The sequence below is a fragment of the Taeniopygia guttata genome, chromosome 2 (genome assembly GCF_048771995.1).
Source record: "Taeniopygia guttata chromosome 2, bTaeGut7.mat, whole genome shotgun sequence".
Lineage (NCBI taxonomy): Eukaryota > Metazoa > Chordata > Aves > Passeriformes > Estrildidae > Taeniopygia > Taeniopygia guttata.
Window position 1 is genome coordinate 100776995 of NC_133026.1, and position 21300 is coordinate 100798294.

The 21300-nt window shown below is 39.1% G+C and overlaps 1 protein-coding gene across 1 annotated transcript in view; it reads right to left on the reverse strand.

Moving 5' to 3' along the window:
- Positions 1-2001: 2001 nt before the first annotated feature.
- The window catches only part of RAB31 (RAB31, member RAS oncogene family), a 60689-nt gene continuing 41390 nt past the window's right edge, over positions 2002-21300 (reverse strand). The window contains exons 6-7 of the mRNA XM_002190127.7: positions 17448-17557; positions 2002-6159 (exon numbers count right to left, since the gene is read on the reverse strand). Coding sequence (XP_002190163.2) covers positions 6062-6159; positions 17448-17557 — 208 coding nt within the window. The 3' untranslated portion in view covers positions 2002-6061. The remainder of the gene's footprint in view (positions 6160-17447; positions 17558-21300) is intronic.

The following is a 21300-nucleotide window of genomic DNA, read 5'->3' on the forward strand; positions in this document are numbered from 1 at the left end:
AAATACACAGCAGTGGTAGGTGGTAAGGCAAACTAATCTGTGTCAAGACCCACTTGGTAGTAGCAGAAATACAGGCATTTTGCAATAAGGAGTCTTCTTAATTGAAACACAAGAAACCCACCTGAAATAGATATGAAAAAAGCTATATTATGCTGCATTATACTATTACTTATTCTTTCTCATCTTTAACCTGTTAAATGTGGCTAGCTATTGATTTTATAGTTTTTAGCGAAAAATCTTACTTTTGGACAGTGAGAGAGCATTTCTATATCAAGCAATGCCTTTATCCCTGGTCCAACTGGCAAAAAACAGTAGATCAAAACAGCACCTTATTGATGGCCAAGAACCCCATTACACAATGAAGACATCCAAATTATCATTGATGTCAAGTCCTTAGGGAGTGACCAGCACCAATTAACAAAGGCATTTGTACAACACCTTTAGCTAGTCTATCCTCCTATGAGTGTTTTAACACATTTAAAGAAAACTATTATGTAGCCTTGTATAAAACAACACTGAGAGGGGATAAAAAATAATAATCCTGTAGCTTACTCTTTTCCTTTCAGGGAAGGGAGGGAAACCTGGTGGTGGCCTAAACAGTTTTGCAGATTAGGTGAGGAGGTGGAGGTATGAAGTAGCTGCACAGACTATTTCATCAGCCTTGCTGTCCTGATTTCAGTGCAGTGCGCAGGAAATCACAGCAGGGTGTCCTATGATGCTCTTTGCAGAGACTGAAGCTGCAGTGGTGAAGATTTTGAAGGCTGAAATGTCAAATACTTTTCCTTAAGTACCTTGAGACACAACCTTCAATCTTCAAAAGGAAAGCAGAGGAGATTTATTTTCCAGGCAATTGTATAGCTCCCCTCTCATTGCTAAATTCAACTCCAAGCTAACATAGAGCACCAGAAGCATATGCTTCCAAGCCATGTAAAACATCCCACTGACAACACAAGGACTGATCCATTCAGGGGCACAACTCTCTTCAAACACCTAAGGGCAAAACAGCATTCTCTTCAGATTTTCCAACACACAGATAATAGTTAAGGGGTTTAGGCTTTCCATGAATGAAGTACATCACCCTCTAGTTTACAGTTATGTACCTGGGTTCCTTCTTGGTTATGCACATCTGGAGGTAAGATAGATAATTTTTTCAAGATAATTGTAATTGCTTTAAAGCAGGAAACAGATCCTGTCTATCTTCCAGCAGTAACTAAACTCACAACATATGAAACCTCTTTGAAACACTGGTTTCTCATTACACAGAAAAGTGGTGTTCTGTGCTGTTATTTGAGCTACACTGCTTCTTGCATACTGCTGTGAATTGAATTTATCATGGTAGTCAGAAAAGCCTTAGTCCAAAACCCTGTTTTTCCTTTAAAAACCCAGCTCTTCATTCATAGTCCTCATAGTTGTTGTAACAACTGTGAAAATATGAACCAAACAGTACAAAAATCTGCTAGTGTAGTTAAATACCTCTTGTAACAATAGCAGCAAGGGGAATTAAATACTGCATATTTCTTAAGAGAGTGTTAATTCTTAACTCCTAGACACAAGTCTGAGGGAGGGACATAAAGTAGGGTGAAAAAATAAATGTACACCAAAATAAAAACATACAAAAGACAAAGTGTCTTATGAGCCATACTAGTCATCACTGCTATTCAAAGCAAGTGGTAACTGGAAGCTCACTTTCTACTGACAGCTACTATTCTAAATTTCTAAACAGATGCTGGCCATTCAGGTCCCTCTCTTCTAATGGATAAATCAAACAATTCAGCAAAAGGATTTTCAGATCTTCTTTTTCTAGTTTTTGGGAGTTTGTCTGGATTGCAGGATCCCCCAGGAATGCATTTACTTTCTGCTAAAAGGCCAGCCACACACGTTTCAAGCAGCATTTAAATCCCAGGCAAGTAATCCACAGACTGCAGACAGCCCTTTCCAAGAGCAAAGGACATGCAAAATGGCTATTTTGTTCTGCTTTATTGAAACCAGAGACAGCCCCAGTTCAGACACATGTAGAACATTTATTAGCATTAATCACTGTAGGTTAAATAAAACACAAAAACTACATTTTAGGGGGAAAAATATTATTAGGTATGATACAATTAATATGTAAAACAGAAGGGAAAGTATTAACAGATTGCAGCATCCCATACATGAAGTGAGTGGGTCCAGCCCAATCAAAGCCCTTATATAAACAAAACAGAGAAAGAGTACCTACTAGGTGATTTTAAACTGGAAATTTATCACTGACTGGTTTAAATAATTAAGGGTAGGTTAGTAAAATATATCACTGTAGTGAAACAATCTGATGACAGCCAGAATGCTTACATATGTAACCTATCTAGTCACGCTTATTCCCATGTGCCATGAAGGATTAGTGAAGACATGGGATGACAAATAAGTTTTATAGGTATTGATACAGACTCATATTACATTGCAGCACTTTGGATAGACATGTTGTACTGTAAGCAAAAACAGTAAGCTTTTTGAGTGTCACTTTATTACCTCTAAGTTCCAATTCCTGAATAATAATGGCCATTTTTAGATTTCTCAGCCTGCAAGACAAACATTTTCTGCAATATGCCATTTTCATGCACAAGAATGGCAAGTCAAAAATTGTACCTATGCACATCTACTTGCTACCTTTGATCCACAACTTTAAGTTCATAAAGGTGAAATGATCATTAACAGAAAAATGTACTTACAGAATAAAATGTGTAGTATATGAGAACCAGACATAGCGAGAAAACACTACATGTCAGCAGAACAACATAAAACTGTACTTTATATACACACATATATGCAGAGCATATACAAAAACTAGTTCCTTCATAATTTTTTTTTAAACTTGTTCATGACAAGCCAGAAAAGCAAGTCACCCTCAACTGGACAGTCACAGTCCTGAGTCACAGTGCAAACAAGCTCCACCAAATATCCTTGACACTATGGCCTGTGCCTCAGTCCTGCTGCCAGCTCTCTTGAGAAAATCAGTCTTGGACAAATCCAGCACCAGCTGGCTAACCAAGGACTGCAACATTGATATTATTATTATCATTATTAGAGAAGATCAATTACACAAGTCAGGTGCTCCAGTACAGTAATTTAGCTTTTCACTAGCCATTAACTACTAAGAGGAATTCCAGCTGCTGCTAAAACTTTCAACTCTGAGATTTGGGGGTTTTCTGTCATTTTTCTGGCTGTTTATGAAGGGTGGTGGTACTTTCCAAGAAACACAGGCAACCAATTGAAGCAGAAATCATTACTTTTACATTTTAAAATCACTATTTTTTAACAAAAAATTGCCCCATTTGAGGAGGCTACACCTTGGTTTTGACAAAAAACAGAGAGGCAACAATATTGTCAAAAGTGAGTTCTGTATTCAGAGAAAATGTGAGATGCTCTGCACAGCACATTGGCCTGTTATTTTTCTTGTGGCTCCAGATTTCCCCAATGAAGCTTCCAGTAACCCAAATCTCAAGAACTTATACAATCAGATTCCTTATTAATTTAAATCTTTTTCTTGACTAAAATCAGAATAAAGTGATTTAGATTTGCCCACCAAAAGCAAAACCTATTTAGTAACCATTCTAATTTCTAAATCTGTCAGAGATCCATTGTAAAAACTTCCAATTTAAAACTACTTCAACATATAACTCATAAACCTGTTCTGATTCACATACTGCTCAAAGCCAGCTGTGAGAGCTGGTTGTTCAGGACAACATCCCATAAAGATCAGCCTCAATTGGCTGTTCTAACATAAATTAGAGTATACAAGGTACTCACAAAATTGTCTTACAATGCCTTCATACATCTCAGTTAGGATTTAATAAGTTTTGAGATGCCATGGTAAAAAAAATATGTAACAATTATTTACAAAAGCTTAAAAATCAATTATGGATAACTGCTATACGTTGAACTAAAGTTTATGACATCTCTAAAAACATGGGTTCAATCTCATCTTGTTTTCTGGGTAACTGGTCTAGCTTCTTACTGGGTTTTACATGGGAGGAATCAGATCTCTTCCAGCATTGGGTTGTAGACCCCATAAAATGTAAGAACCTGTGACGTTGGTAAGTCTGGTATTTCCTTAGCACTGCAGGCCACGTTAAGTTTTTCCTCCCGAGCCAAGTGCAAGAGCCAGGCATCCCTGGCAGACTTGCTTGTACTGGGATAGAATTAAATGTTCCCTAAAGGAGCCAGTCTCCCTCCCAAACTATCAACAATGATGATTACTGAATTTTCACTTAAATAACCCTAGATAATCAGTAAAATAGTCGCTGCAATGAGTCAGAGACATGGATCATATATCAGCACAGCTGAAAACTGAAAGTTTAGCTAAAATATCCAAGGTCGTATTTTCTAAAATGAGTGTTTTCAAATGAGGCCAAAATATAGGAGAAACTACTTACATGTGAAAAAACAAAGCAGTGTAGGCTCTTAGATAAAATGAAGAGGGATGTTTCCCACCTATGCTACTCCAAACCCTCTGGAGACAAAATGTTCCTGTTGATTTTATCTGGCCCTGTTTCAAGCCCTAACAATTACTGACATTTATCTAAGCAATCTCACAACAGCCAATAAGGTCTGCTTTTCTATGTATCAACACGGAAACGACGCTCTAGGCTGCCTGCTCATGATTTATTGTGGAAAGTTATTTTTCCCTTTTGTTTGCTTTTCATAAGCCCTCCTGAAAATGTGCAGTGGCGATAATTTTCCTCATAAGAGAACAAATTAATGTTGTGGAATTCAGGCTGGGCTCTGTTTTTGAATACAGCATTTCTTACTCTAATTCCCACTTCCAATGAAATTGATGAAGAAGATAAATTTGGATTTTATCATCTCAGTCACACACATTCATGAAAGACAGAAGTTGAAAACACATATGGTTTTACATTATTTCTAGTTCATAACCCTCTGTAGGAATTCTTTCCTCCACTGCATTTACAAGTGCATCACGCTTCAAAGATATCACATAGTGTGCCTTCCACACCACATCCCCACACAATTGAGAAGACTACTCCACAAATTCAGAGAATTACATCTGTAAGCAAACATTCACGTTTGTTTTTTCGGATTCCAGCCTCTAACCCCAAATAATATTGTGCTCTCTTGTGCAGTTTTTGTTCAGAAATATTGTTCTTTGAACTCTAAGAAGAATTCACAGCAGTGAGACCATGAGGAGTGGGGCACTGGGCACTCGTTTAGAAACCAAGGAATGTGCAACTTTGAACACAGATCTGGAGGAACCCTGGTAAGCAGTGCAGATTAAGCTTGTATTTATGCTCTTTTTACATTTTCAGCAATTATTGAAACCTACACCCTGCACAGGGAAGCATTCCAGTCTACACAGTGGCTGCATTTTCACTTCTTTCTGGAGCACACTGGAACTGTATGGGGTCCAGCAGTTTCCTTCATGACTACTCTTTCTTCCACATACACAGCACTTCCTGACACAGATTTTGACTTCCAGTCCATAAAAACTGCATTCACTCATCCTTTGGATCAATTTTCTTCTTCAGTTAGCAAATTCAGTCCACTTCTTGCTGATGTTTACTGAAAGTAGGAGATGAAGCTGCAGATTTAGAAAAACTGTAAAGCAGAGTCCAGCTAAAAAGATGGCAGAGAATCTGTAAACCAAAATTCAGGTATTATGGGGATTTTTTTCACCCTGTTATTGCAGAGAAAACTCTAAAAATATGCCAAGTCCACTTTGCAAATGTAAGAAGATAAGTTTTTGCAGCAAACCTAAATTTTATATATAAACTGATCTTTTTATTTTAAAAAATCAAAACAACAGTCACTGGTTTAAACAGACAATCGGAGTACTTTGACACTGTAATTTTGACAGGATATTAGAGAGGATTTTCCAACTGGGTTTTGCAAAATCCCTTTGAAGTAAAGCCTTCTGCTTCTGGTCCTTGCGTTATTGCTCATGGGAAGTATTGAAATTACTGCTTTCAAGATAAGGAGCCACGTCACTGAGATCACGAAGTCCTTTCTCAGTGAAAAAAAAAAGCAAATGGTGCTGTTTTTCAAGTAAATCTAAAAAGATCAAGTTGGGTCAGCAGCACCGCCTACCCGTCTGTGAAGTCTGCCTTCCAAGTTTGATTGCTCCATTGTTACTGATTTCATGAGGATCTAAGGGTGGAATTTGCTGACCTGAAACACATGAGGAGACAAGAATTCAATTTTCTTAATGTAAGAACAACAACAACACTGTTACATGCAGTTAACAGAAGAATTTAGCTTGCATAAGAATTACATCTGTGAAACTTTACAAGAAAGCAACCATACCTTGAATATTCTCCCTTGTATCTTGCTCATGAAAAAAGACTTTCATATTTAAAAAATATATGAAATATGGCTATTGGGAAGACATGAAGTACACTGAAATTATATTATTCATGAATTTAAAAAAAAAAGAAGTTATCTTACTGAGCTCCTTACAATTTAGAAACAGAAAATTCTCATCTTCCTCCTAGTTCCACCTAAATGTGAATGGTGCAAGTTTAAAGAGATTGTGCCTGTCCTAATCCTGCATGACATTTAGTCCTAGCACATTGGAGTTTTACAAAGCACTGTAACTAAACACATGGTGCCTACAATTGACAAAGAAAAACAGATCTGTTCTTTCCATTGAATCCCTTCCTCTTTTTTAGGCGTGCCCACGTCTTTGCAGTTGACAGCTTTGATTACTTAACATCACCATCACCCCTTCCCCTGCAAACTCTCCTGATTTTTTAATCATCTTATGGAGTAATTATTTAGAGTGTTTGAAAGAATTTCAGCCATTACAGGAGAGCCAGAGATCTCTCCTGGGGCAGAAGGGCACTGCTCCAACTCACTCTCCTGTGTCCACTTTTAGTACTGCTGCATCTTTTGTCTAGCTAGCTTCCTACTAGTGGACAACATACAATGTGCTTAATAATAAGAATAATAAATAGAAAAAAAATTCTCCCAGGTCCAATCCATCCTGTCTCTCTCTCTCTCTCTCTCTAGTGTGCAGCTGGCTTTTGCATTAGACCCTTGTGTAAGCTCTCCATAAGTACCTTGAGATTTTACAGTCATGGTAATGTACTTTCCCATCACTTTGTGGATTTCCTAAATTTTTTTTTTTTTCCTGAAGCTGAATCCATTTTTATGAATTATTCCCGGGTTTTACATTACCCATGTTAAATAACATGAGTTAAAATATTTAACATTTGTTTCTTATATACCACTTTCTGAGAACACAAAGTTCCTATGAACAGCTCATCATAATCCAGGTGGATTTTACAGTTTAGATTTCCCCATCCTTTGCTTCAGTTATTCACAGCTCTCTCTTACCAAATGTCCTATGAATTATGTACCTATGTCGAAGCCTGAGTCCTACAAATTATTTGGGGCAGTGGTTGTGGGTGGGCGAGTTAAAAGCATACAGGTAAAATCTAATCCCAATGAAATCAAACAGCAAAATTCGATTTGTAAAACTTGTCCTTAAATTACTTTAAGCCAAGATTCAAATTTTCTCTTATTCAGTTAGCTCTGCACAGGTATGCTGTGCAAGAAAAGTGTGACTTTTAAAGCAGATAATTTTGTGTATTTTGTACAACCGAATGAGAAAGGGAAACATCCTCACATTACTAAGGTAAAGATACTGTATCTGATCCAACAGAGTGAAAAATGCATATCTTGAGGGCCAAAGCATGTATAAGCAGTGACATTAAAATTCTGAACTCTATTTGGGTCACTAAAATATCAGCTTCACATCCTGCTTAACATTCTGTTCAGACTTCATGTTTGTAAAGTAAAATAAAAAGCAGAATAGGTGGCTATAGACCCAGCTGTTACATGCATTACTTCTGTTGGCTTTGTTTGGAGACAAAGAGAATCCACTAATTCTTAAACTCTAGAGACTATGAAGAACATGGTTATCCGTGAGAGGCTTTCCAAGAAGGCAATGCTGTCGTCATAGAGACCCACAGGGAACTTCTGCATAAGGTACCTAACACTTCCAAAGGGCTTTCAACTCAGTCCCAGCAAAATAAAACTGTCAATCTGACCCAGAGAGAGCACAGTGTAGCTAAAAAACATGGAATCTACAGACATGGCTTCCAAAAATAATTTGCCATTAAGCAAATACCTCTAAACATTTGGTCCTTCTAACAGTAACTTTGGAAGAGGAGAGCTTTAATGTGCAAATTAGCCTTTCATTTTAGAATGCTACATTAAACAAAGACATTAACTCTATTTTTTTTTCATTCAAGTTTTCATACTTCCTATGAGTTTCAAGTCTACAGTACTCCTGGTGTGTATGCCAAAAAGCAGGCAAACTTATCTTTGGAGCATAAATCTTGCAGGCTTCAAGGTCAGAGAGCTGTTTGTCCAGTTCAGACCAGGACACAATATATGTTTCTAAGAATCACCCAGATCTAAGTAATTTCTCAAAACAATAAAACCCACACAGATAACAACTATAAATAATAAAACCAAAAAATCTCTAGACCTATTTGCTGGTCAGTTATTCTTGAACTTAAGTACTGTTTGTCAGGAACTAGCCATGTTTTCTGCTGTTTTGATACCACTACCCCTCCTTGAACTCAGTGTAAGGAAATAAATGTTTAAATGGGCTAAACTTTTACTTTATTTGAGTTTGAGAATATTTTTTCAGCAGGTGATTCTTCCCTCACTTATTACTTCTCTTATTACCAAAATTATTAAACCATGGAGTTAAAACATTTCAATTTTAGTAACAATCCATCCCTGCCCAAGCAGCTTTTACCATGACAGGAGTAACTATCTTGGAGCATAAAACTCAGTCTAACACTTGTGAATCAGCTGAATGCAAATAATACAGTGATTTTCATCAGACATCAGGGAAATTGAACAAAAAAAATCAGTCAGAAATTTGCCTGACTTATTGTCTTTCCCTAGGCCTCCCTGACAGTAGGCACTGTAACAGTGAAAGGCCTAAGCAGCAGCAGAACACTAAGGATGAGTAAAATGCTGATCCTGCATCTACACTTCCTTTTTCTAACCCAGCTCAATCACTATCGCCACCTAAAAGCACTGTGATCATCTCATCTTGTCATTCAGCTCCTGATAAATATGGCATCAATATTGCTGACACCAACACAAATATAGCTGGCACTGAGTCAGGATCAACAGAGGTCACAAACTGAATTAATTTTGGAAAGTATATACTCATTTAAAATTTGCATCTCACTGGCATCCATAGTCTCTGTTCCAAAGTAATAAAAATATCCCAGTATTGAATACCATAAATTAAAAATGCTGTAGGTTATTTCTTTCATGCAGTTTATGTCAGAAATAAGCAGCAGTGCTCTGACATCCAGCCCTGCAATTCTCATGCTGAAGAAATAAAAACATTAAGGCAATTTCTCTTCAAACTGAAGACTGCTTGGTGAAGATGTAGTCAGCTTAAAAGCACCGTGAGAGATTGAACTCCTAGAATAATAGAATGGCTTGGGTTGCAAGGGCCCTCAGGGGAGGTTCTAACCCTCGTGCCATGGGCAAGAATGTCACTCCCTAGTTCAGCGTGCTCAGGGTCCCATTCAGCCTGGCCTTGAACACCTCCAGGGATGGGGCACCCACACCCTATCATGACAACCTGTTCTCATCTCTTGCTTAACTTAAGATGATAAACTAGACCACAAATAGTCTTCACCCTGTTTTGAAGAGCAGGACACAACTTGCCAGCTTGCCAAAGATCACCAGGAGTGTGTTTTAGGATTCCAGAAGTAGTTATTCACAGAGAATGCATGCACATTTATCTAAGAATTCTCCAGCTGAACTGGTGAAACAAGGAACTTGGGGATAAAATATTACTGAGGTGGTATGGAAGTTCCATATGGTTCCTACTGCTGATATTCCTACAGAGTAAGTTGCTGACTGCAATTTAAAATTTTATTTTGCACTATTATTAAATATAAGATTATATATTTTGATTTCATTTCACTAAGGTTCAGACCATGTTTCACAGATTTTGTGCAACAAAACTGTTTGTAACCATCCACGTCTGCACATTCCTGAAGAGGTCCTGGTGTCCTCCATTCTCTCATTTCCAGTGTGTAAAATAAGAAGTGTCACAAGAGACTGCTCAAATGTAGGGTTACAGAAATTGTCACAGTTCTGAAGTGAATAATCCAGAATAACAGATGAAAAGCATTAAAACAATTGCATCTCCACCTTTCTGGCATGTTTGAGTCCTAGGCTGAGGCAGTCCAAGATGAAGGTCAGAGTCTTCTCCAAAGCCTGGTAGAGTTCCAACTCCTGCTACTGAATCTGAGGTTTGTTAAGAGATTAATCAGCACTGTGGGCGTTGCTGTTCTAAGAGTGCCAGAGGCAAAGAGATTGGGAAATGGGAGGGTGGAACAAGAGATAAACAAAATGGGAATGAAGAAATATGAAAAGTGGAGCAGAGAAGCAAGAGAGAGACAACAGGGACTGGGTAACAGCTCAGTGAACAGAACTTGAAGAAAGATGGACAGGGATTGCTCTGCCGCAGCTGGAAGCAGGAGGCATCATCAAATTAATAAAAGCTTCTCTCTTTATTCCTTTTTGAATGTGATGCTAGTGAATGTGACATTCACTAGCTCAGAAAAAAATCAGGCTTGGAGCTGAGCTTTTTGCTCTTCTTTGGGTTTTTAAACATGAAACTAGTTTCATCATTGACCTGTAAAAGACTGCATGAAAGGAAAGGTTGGGATCAGCCCTGAATCTGAGCACAAGGCTCAGTAAATAACCAGTAAATTACCATAATGACAGAGGGACAAACACAGCAATGCATCGAACAGATGACTCATTTACTGTGGAAACAGACGTGTTGTGATCAACCTGAGCTTGGCACATCCAGATGATAAGTCCCAAGGACCACAGAATCACAGGATATGCTGAGGTGGAAGGGACCCACAAGAATTAGCAAGTCCAACCCCTAGCACCCTAGACAGGATATCCTAGACAGGATACCTCAAGAGTCACACCATGTGCCTGACAGCATTGTCCAAATGCTTCTTGAATTCTGTCAGGCTGGTGCTGTGACCACCTCTCTGGGGAGCCTATTCCAATGCCCAAGCACTCTCTGGGTGAAGAACCTTATCCTAATAGCCAACCTAAACCTCCCCAGACACAACTTCAGGTCATTCAAGAAGCAGAGTCCTGCTATCTAACAAACAAGAATTACACTAAGGACAAGAAGCAATCAGAGTCCTGTGCAGTGGCTTTCTCTGCCTTTCTTTCCATCTTCCATAAAATCATGTACAACATAATTTTTAGGGGGCTGGAGGAAGGTGAAATCCATTTCACTCTGTCCCACAGCAGTAGCCTGACACCTACCAGAGCCCAGGTGAGCTTTTCTAATGGCTCACCTGAGAAAGGGTTAACTTCTTCAAGCAGTGGTACAACAGCTACACAATGCCCAGAACCTCAAATTGCCAGCTGTATCACAGCAAGGTGAGCCCTTGCAAACCTCATTAATAAAGAATACCCACCTGTGAAGACATGGCAGAGCAAAACAAGCACATCTGATCCAACAGTTTTGACAGTTTTCTGCACCTGTAGGACTTAAAACAGTCCTACTCCGTATCTCCCCAAATTCTTTCATCCCGTGAAATCTATTTCAGTGGTATTTCACAATGATTATAAAGCTTGGCTCACTAGTCTGCCTCTAGTTATTTCCTCCCCTCCCCCACATTTATACTGATGTTAAGATTTCCCCAATTGACAGAGATGACTGTTACTCGTGTTGTAAGTTTTCATGCAAGGGAACACAATAAATTTTACAATAAAATCTATTGCATAAGTAAACACAGTTAAGTGGCAATTATTTTAATACTGATAGCACAGCTAACAGCATCTCCATGCAAGTAAATAAAGCCTTTGGTTTGGTTTGATCTAAAACAAAAGCATAGATTGCTGACACAAGTTCTTGCTAGAGGAAGCAGCAATACGATTATGTTTTGCTCATTGAATTAAAATCCTCAGGAAAAAACCAAACAAATATTTAAATCTTGCATGTATCAAAGTAAACAACAGTATTCCTAATTACTTAATTACTAAGACAGGCAACCTTGATTCAAGGTCCTGCTGTAATTAACTTTGGGCTATGTCAGTTTATTTACTACTGGTTTAAGTTGAAGTGCCCTCCTTGGAGAGGAATCCAGTACCTCACATGCTTAACTTTAGGAATAGTCCAAAGGTCATTAAGTTTTGCTGCAGTCATTGAAGTCTGAAAGCAAGAGGAGAACTAATCTTGAAACACAGGGAACATAAACTGTAAATAATATAATCTCAAATGTAAGTTTGGACAATGTTCTTCCATCCTTTCGTACCCTGTACAAAATTCAATTATGAGTTTGGACTATCTTAAAAATTGGCATATGTCAAATTTCTTGGTAACCTAAATGTACTTTCTTTTCTTAAAATATCTTTCACAGACCTCTTCAAAGTACTTCACAGATATCTGCATATCAGCAGATAAAAGGATGAAAATCATCACTCATCACTCACAAAGCTTGAAGACTGTCCCATCTACAATTCCACCCAAGTCTATCTGAGTCAGTGTAAACACTGAGTGTCTACTCAAAATGATTCCTTACCTATTCTACAGGTATTTCATACCTTCCTCTAGTTTTTCCAGCATACAACTGGTTAAACTGTAAACTCTAGAGACTGAGTTTGATTTGTTTTTTTTAATCTCCCAGTATTTCTAGGAAACAAGTATTTGGGTTACATTAAATATTCAGTATATGAGCTGCTGGCAAGGCATCAGAAAATCAATAGCTTCATACATTTATAACTGAGCATTTACCACATGAAAGGTTGAATCCCAAGACAGAAACTGCTCTAATTAGGAAGCCTCATCTAGGAAGAATGTTCGTATCTGGATTTTAAACATCAGCCTGTCTCTCCTCATAGTAACGAGCATCAGTAAGAGTGAGCGAGCATCAGTAAGAGTGAGGGTGCTAACCACTCTTTGCACAGTCTCCATAGAGTGTTCTAATAATGTTCTTCCCACTTCCTTCTCACCCTCAACAGAGGATGCTGAAATGATTCAACCTTGCCCCCTCTTGTAGCACACTGATCTCCAACTTTTGTCAGATGGAGCCTTGAGCGACCTGATCTACTAGGTGGCATCCTTGCTTGTGGTGGGGGAATTGAACTAGATGATCTTTAGGGTCCCTTCCAACCCAAACCATTCTATAATCCTGTGATTTGCCAGACTTCAAAGAAAATAACCCATGGCTATAATGCTTGTTTTGTTTAAGGCCAAGTTTATTCCATGTTTCACTCAGCTAGATATTCTTCAGCAGCTTGCTTGTCCCACGGCCCACTCCCCTCTGGAGCCGCTGATGCAAGCGGGTGTTACCTGGGGAGCCGCAGCCTCGGTCGTGCCGCGCACCGGGGGCGGCTTTTACGTAACCTGCTCTTTCAGATCTGGGGCACCTTCACGCTGAGGTAGCCAGCAGCACACACAGGCTGGAGAGAAACAGCTGGGCGTGCACCAGATTTGAATAAGGTAACTAAGGCTTATTGGATGTGGTAAATGAACAGGTGTCTCAGAATTGCAAGGGTATGATTGCCACTAAATGATAGTACATATAGGGTAGTGTGTTTAGTCTTTGAAAACCAGCCAGGCACAAGCAAAGGTCAGTAGGATAAAGTCCCACAAACAAGAAGGGCAATGCAGAACTGGTATGACTCCCAGCACAGGCACAACTTTACTGTACTGCTATTGTATAATACATTCCTGGCATTTTTGCTGCTGCCAAAAAAACAGCGACAAGGAGCCACTGTGCCTATGATTCTTTTAAGGCTGGGAATAAAAAGTTAATAACATTTGTTCCTATAGAAACTCAGCTATTAAAAAAGAACTACTGGAACAAATTAAAGAAACACTGAACTGTTAAGCCCTTTTTATGTCAGAAACCTTTAAAGAAAGACATTGGGAAAATTTTAGCTCAAGTGAGGAATATATAACCATATTAAAAATACTCATTTCATGTTTACAGAGACATAAATGAGTCACATGATATTTCACAATCAGAGCAAGCCTTCAGCCAGGCACTGCTGAACAAACCCAGGCTAAGTGTAGTGGCTTACCACTTGAAATCCCATGGGCACAACAGAACCCAGGAGCTGCAGACCCATGCATTACCCAGCTCAATGCAAACTCCTCAGCTCAGAGAACACTGACTTTGCTGACTCTCATGCTCAGTCTGCGCTTCCTCACCCTTGTTTGCCAAAGTACAGTGACTGCAGAGTACCTCTTCTGCCAAATTTGACCCATCTTCAAAAAAAATCAGAAACTTTTACTGACTCTAGTCTTTCACATCTTGTATTTTCTTGAGACAAATTAAGGATGATAGATTTGTGCTGAGACTGTGTTATGAAGATATCCCTCTAAGCAGCCAAATCCTCAAACTGTGAGAGAAATTTACTTTAAAAAAATCTTTTAAGCACAGTGTAACATAATAACCTTAGAAATTAAGCAATCCTTCTATAATCTCTGTAAATTTTCCAAGATTTATGTGGCTGTCAACAAAACATACCAGTTCCCCTTTTTTTCTTTACGCTATCATTGTGAGTACATTTTTTCCATCATACTATTTCACTCCATTCACAACATTGTCCCTGGAAAGTGACAATTGTTAGACATCACAGGAAGGAAAAAATTTTATGTTAAAATGCCCCTGGGAAATGAAAACCACAGGAGCTAAATTTTTTAGCTAAAATAAAATAAAGTCTACCCTTTTTGCTTGGGCTGTCAATTTCAAGAGGGCTTTTTGCTTGGGCTATCAATTAACAGAGAAATTCTCCACACATGGTGGAATATCTTTCCAAATCTATACTATAAAATAGATAACACATACAGTCCAAGGTAAACAGAAATTGCTGCTTCCTTGTTCAGAGGCCAGGGAGCTGCACCATGCCCTTCATGAGCAACACAGGGAGAAGGGCAGGAGCTCTCAGGCAGCATGAAAGCAAAACTAAAGCTGCAGAGTGACTTTTAGGGCATCACACAAACAAAATTAGCCAACAGAGTAGGAGACATTGCCACAGGAGGATTTCATACACTGAAAAGGCAGAAATGTTGCTATGCAACTTGGGCAGAGACAGGCTTTTTTGGAAATTGCACTAAGACTGAAGTGGTGTAAAACATCAGAAAGTTACTTATCAATGATCTCTGTCCAGTCACAATCACATTAATTAATTCTACTGCTAATCAAGCATTTTTCATTTGTTTTCCACTATATTTCTATAAACATACTCTACCAACTCTCTCCTTTCTCTCTGCTGAGTGCTGGATAAGGTCACAAGTAGATCCACTGAGACCAAATATTTCTATATATAGGAGTAATTGCCTGTGGAATTAAGTGCACTTGCCTGGGTATCTAGTTCATACTAAACTTAATTTAGCTGATTTTCCTCGTCTATTATATTAATTATTAGGGACAGTGCACACTGCCAGCTGCAGCAATGCCTATCAAAGTTGGAAACTAATTATCTAATTATGTGGCAAGAATGAGTTCCTCTGAGAGAACATCCACAACCATCAGATGCAGATAAACAAGTAAACTATCACAGGGAAGAATCAGTTCCTCCAGACACCCATGTGGCACACACCTCTTTTTTAAAAGGAGGCAAAAGAATAGTAGTGTATTCTAGGAATACTGGTTCTCATTAACCATTTCAAATACATCCCCATGTAAGCAGAGCAAACAGTTCCACAGGCCCCATTGCAGGCAAAGTGTGCTAGACAGTATCAGCTGATTAAAAATATGTGAAATTAAAAAAAAAAAAAAAAACAACTTCAGGGAAACAAGGCTGAGTGTCTGGACATGCTGTCTCCTAGGTCTCTGCACACCAGAAGAGGATTCAGGGAGAGGAGGAAACAGCAGTAATGGAAGAAGGTCAGATCAGGGAGCTCTTAAGAAATCTTAACCCGTACAAGCCTGAGGATGCATAGAGAGCAACACCATTCTTTAGCATCCCTGTTGTTTTTGAAAGGTTGTAGAGAAAGGTGAATGTTGTATCTGTCTTCAAACACGGACATAACAAGCCATGGGTCTATAGGCTGGTTAGCCTCTCTCTGCTTCCCGGGAAAACCACAAAGCAAATCCTCTGAGAAGCACAAGAAGGTAAAGAAGGTGACCGGGACCAGCCAGCATGGGCTTACCAAGTGTTAACCATGTTCAGCCATCCTGGTTGCCCTCTATGACAGCATGACTGGGAGAGCACTGGATGTTGTTAACCTTGACTTCAGCAAGGCTTTGGATACTTCTCCCTACAGCATCTTGGTACGTCCAGATTGGGATGTTACAGTCTAGATAGGCAGGCTGTTAGCTGTGTGAGCAGCTGGCTGGAACATCAGACTCAAAGGTCAGTGGTTAATGGTATGTGTGTACCCACAGGCAAGTTACCTTACTTAATACCTTCTATCAGAGCCTGAAGGATGAAAAAATAGGCACCCAATTCAGCCCTCAGATGACACCCAACTCAGAGGAGCACTCAGTATCCTTGGGCAGGGCTGTCCTTCATATGGCCGTAGGCTGGAGGCAGATCCAGGTTAAAAGGAACCTTTAGATACTTCAGAAATGACAAATGCCAAGCACTACTTGTGGGAAGAAAGAGCTCCTGGCTATGAGAGAGGCTGAGGACTGGCTGCCTGGGAAGCAGCTCTGCCCAGAAAGGACCTGAGGGAAGCAATCTGAGCATGAGACAGCAGCTCTGGTTTGATGTGGGGATGTCACCACGAGGACTACTTGAACAACTGCCCAAGGAGATTATGGAACCTCTGCTCTGGGGCCCAGCCAGACAATGGCCTGAGGAATCTGGCCTGAATTCACTACCAAGTCTGCTTGGGCAGAAAGTTGGACTCAAGTTCTCATGAGATCCCTTCCAGCCCGCAAGATCCTTCCCACTTGCAAGCAGTGACCAGCACTGGAAGCTCTGGAAGGCAAACTGAACAAGACAGTTTTTCTTCTCCTCATGACAAGTGCCAGCCTCATCATGTTTAGAAGGCCTGGGGAGAAATGTATCTGTTTGGGGGTTTTTTTATGTACTTCACTGCAATGACTACCTTCCACTTACCAATGCCCTCCAGAAACATTTATCAACATTTAAGTTTTCTATCAACATGATGATAAGATCAACGGTATCGCCTCTACAGCAGGCTTGGTCTGAAACAGCAGATGTGACCCAAGCCAGGATTTATATACAGATTTAGAAGGAACAGGCTTACATTGTATCTACAATCTGCTATGTTTTGCTCTGGTTTATTCAAAGTTGTTCTTAGTTTACATCTGCATAAATAGCAGCCATACCACAGGCTTCGTAGGATTTATTGATGTACTCGGGAAAGTAGTTTATAGACCTGAAACAGACAGCTATTTTCAGAAAACTCCTAAACAATCAAAATAAATTAATTAAAGGGAACATTTACTTACTTATTCCTTGAAAAAGTTCTTCAATGTTAACAGCATTCTTTGCACTGGTTTCAACAACAATTGCACCTATAGATTCTGCATATTCTTTGGCATCCTTCATAGGAACCTCCCTGAAAAAAAAACATTTATAAATAAAAGAAGCCAAATTTTTTTTAAAAGTAAATTTTTAAGAAAAAAAACCAAACAACACAAACACAGCCTGAGCATTAATATGCTCTTTATCTCCATAAGAGCAGTACTATCTTTTTTAATATGGCAATTAGATCATCTTATTAAAATATATCAAAATTTCAACAGAATTAATCAATCTGCAGATTTCTGTAACTCGCTGCTGAATCCATGCCTTGAGAAAAGGAAGATAATTTAAAGAAAATCACATTTGTTTGTGTTTTATATTTGATGTTGATAAGAAAAGCACTCTCCACGTGCCAAATGTTCAAACAAGACAGGGTACAACTGTTGTAGATGAAAATTATAAGAGCATCATATGTCTTGGTCTTTGCAAGCAGCAAGGAAATGAGAGATTCTGAAATAAATATGAAAGCCACTGACTTTGAGAACATCAGCAGCAGCAATCTGAGTGCCAGTTCACTGGGGAAAGACACCATTCTGTGCCATTTCATCATCTGACACAATCTTAAAATCACCAGCAGAACACCCTCATTTTGCAACCAGTACTTCATAGCTCAAAAGCTGGCAAATGCAGTTTACAACATTCAAAAAGACCTCTCCTTTAAACAAGCTAGCTCCATGCTGGCCTTGCATCTCCCTGAGCCAGGTGGCAGAGCTGGACCTGCATGTGTGCACTGCTATCTGTAACCACCTGTATTCCTGATTTTTGAGAAACAGCAGAATCTGTACCAACTACTTCACCCCACATCTCCAATATACCAATCCAGAGATTGCTCATACAATTTCCTCCCAGTATCAGTGTGTCAGACACATCACTCAGCTTGGTGTCATCAGCAAACTGCTGAGGGTGCACTCAATCCCTTCTGTGTCATTACTAAAGGCATTAAATAACACTGGTCCCTATAGGGATCCCCAAGGGACACCACTGGTGTCCATCAGGACTCTGAGCCATTGACCACCACCCTCTGGATGGGACAGTAACCAACTTCTTATCCATCCTACAGGCCACCCATCAAATCCATTTCTCTCCAGTTTAGAGAGAAGGATGTTGTAAAGGACCATGTCAAAGGATTTAAAGAAGTCCAGATAAATTAACAGAATAAGGAAATATTATGGATGCATTGAATGAAGATTTGAGCATTAAGTTCTGTTGAATTCTCTTAACCAAGGGTTTCCAGAGAACACAATTTTTTAAGAAGCTGAACCACATTTTTAAGGAAGTGAACACTTCTTAGCTGCTGCTACAACTATTGAATTCTATAATACTCAAAGAAAGTATTATGGACACTTACAACATTTCAGCATTGAAGTTTCAGCTGCTGTCTTTTAAAGTACTTTTTAATGACCTGTCAGAAGAACAGGGCACATCAAAAGAACGCCTTACTCTTATATCTTAGAAGTACGCTGAACATTCAGCAGTTCTAAGAGTTGACAGTACTAAAACAAAGATGAGGATTTATAGTTGATAAAATTGCTTGCCTATCTGTAGAAATTCCTTCAAAGTGGAGAAGAAATTTACTTCAACAGAGTATCAAGAATTGCTGATAGCTTATTAATAACATCGAGGAAAAGCACTGTGATCCCTAAGTTTTGAGCTGCCAAGAACATCTTGGCAGCTCAAAACCAAATTTTAGTTGCTAAACAGGGAGGGTATCCTGGTCAATGATTATAAGAAATACATTAATTCCTCCTTACATTATCTCTTACACTCATGGAGATGGCAGAATCAACCAACTTGGACCAGGTCAGCTTGACCTCTTTTGCACCTATTCACATTGGTCTTAAAAGCAGCTATCTCTCTGATATCCAGTAAAACATCTGCCAAAAGCTCTACAAAACCAAGGAGAGATGCCAAAAATGCATACAGACAGCAGCTTGCTCCTGTGTGCTCACATTATCTTACTTGTAAATTCTCTGTGCCTAAAGGCATGTGTATCTTCTACTCATTGGAAACAATCTGATAAATTGGTGACATGTTTCACCTAAAACCATTTTTACTGAAGTAAATCTGAAGACATAAAGCAGACAGAGAACACTAACAGCTGCATGCATTGCATAAAGAATCAGATTTCTGAAGAACTATGAAAATGTATCACATGTGAGATAGTCTACTCTATTTTTCCACCAAAATAACTTTAGCTGGACATCACTGGATAACTTCAGAAAGAAAAAAGATTGGGGGATGCAGAAAGAACAACTGCACAAAAAATATTGCCAAAACCATTCATAATTATGAGGAGAAAAAATGTTCTCTCCCATAAAAACCAAAAAGATTAAGAGACATCAGCTCATGGAGTACCATGAAGACCATTCACACAGCAGAACAATTTGTGCCAAGAAGAGATATACGATCTGAACAGGAGCAAGAACTGAATGATCAGCAATCAGTAAACTACAGCTAGTGGTTGATAATAATAGGGTGAGAAGATCACAGATCTTGCTCTGTGAGGAAGCCCAGTACTTTCCCAACATTTCTGGGATGCAGGATTTTTTTTAAATCTTCAACTGGTGCAAGAGCAAGCAGGAAGAGAGATGGTTATGGACTTACTTAAAATTGTTGCCATTTGTCACCATCTCCAAACTTATTACACTTGAGTTAATCTGGTAACTGCTGGGAACACTTAACGCAATATATTTTAAAGTGACTCTACGGGAAACCAAAACCCCTGATTTATACTAACTGGCTTTTGGTTTTATTTTTATAACCATCCTTTCCTCTTTGTATCTCCTTTGTATCTGGAAATTTTTGTCTTGTTGGACTCAGTTTCACCATGTTGACCAGCATAACACAACATCACGTAGGAGATGCCAATACATTTGTGTTCCTGATTCTTAGCCCAACAGAAACCAGAACTCTCCCGGAATTAGGGCTCGCTCGGTACTTAGAGAAAGCAGTGAGTCGCAACTTAGTGTTTGCTCGTGGCTGACAGTGGGGGAGAACAAAACAAAACCCATACAGTTCAAACCCCCATGTAGGCCTTGATTCAATAAAAGCACTGCAGCATTTACTTGAAGTTACACACAAGCTCCAGAGCTTTGGTGAATCTGGGCCAAAGTAACAATAACTAAACACATGGGGATGTATTTGAATAACCATGAGAGCCTATGAGGTCATAAGGGGAAAGCATCAAATATGATCACTGAGTTTGCACTCACAGATGAAGCAAGAAATAATAGTCATGGACTGACAAACAGAATAACTACTGTAAAGTAGAATGAGCTTCCATTTCCTGAAAGGATAAATGCAAATCCAAAATAGAGCTAACAAGCAGAAGAGCAACTCTAGCTTCACTCTCACTCCAAACAGCATCATCTCAGCTCTTCTGCAGGGGTGTGGATTCAACCCTTCCCTCTTTTATCTAGGAGGATCTTTGCTTCACACAGGGGAAAAAAGTTTTACTTGAGGATATGCTCCAAAAAAAACCAAAAATACACTTTCTACATCCAGTATCATGAAACAGTTTCAGTTCTTGCAAATCGCAAGTTCTCAAAGTTCTGTGATTAATATTTTACCTCTTTGCCCACCGTCCCAGCTTTATATTGCTAGTTTTGCTCATCACTTACCACATTCTACACCTTTTAACAGAATAGAAGGGAAAAACTAAAAAGAGAAACCTTTTCCATGCCCAATGATTCAGCAGATAAAGGATGTAGAGATTGTACAAATAAAGGGAAGAAACAATATAGTTACCACAATAAAAACAACTACAAGAAGTATTAC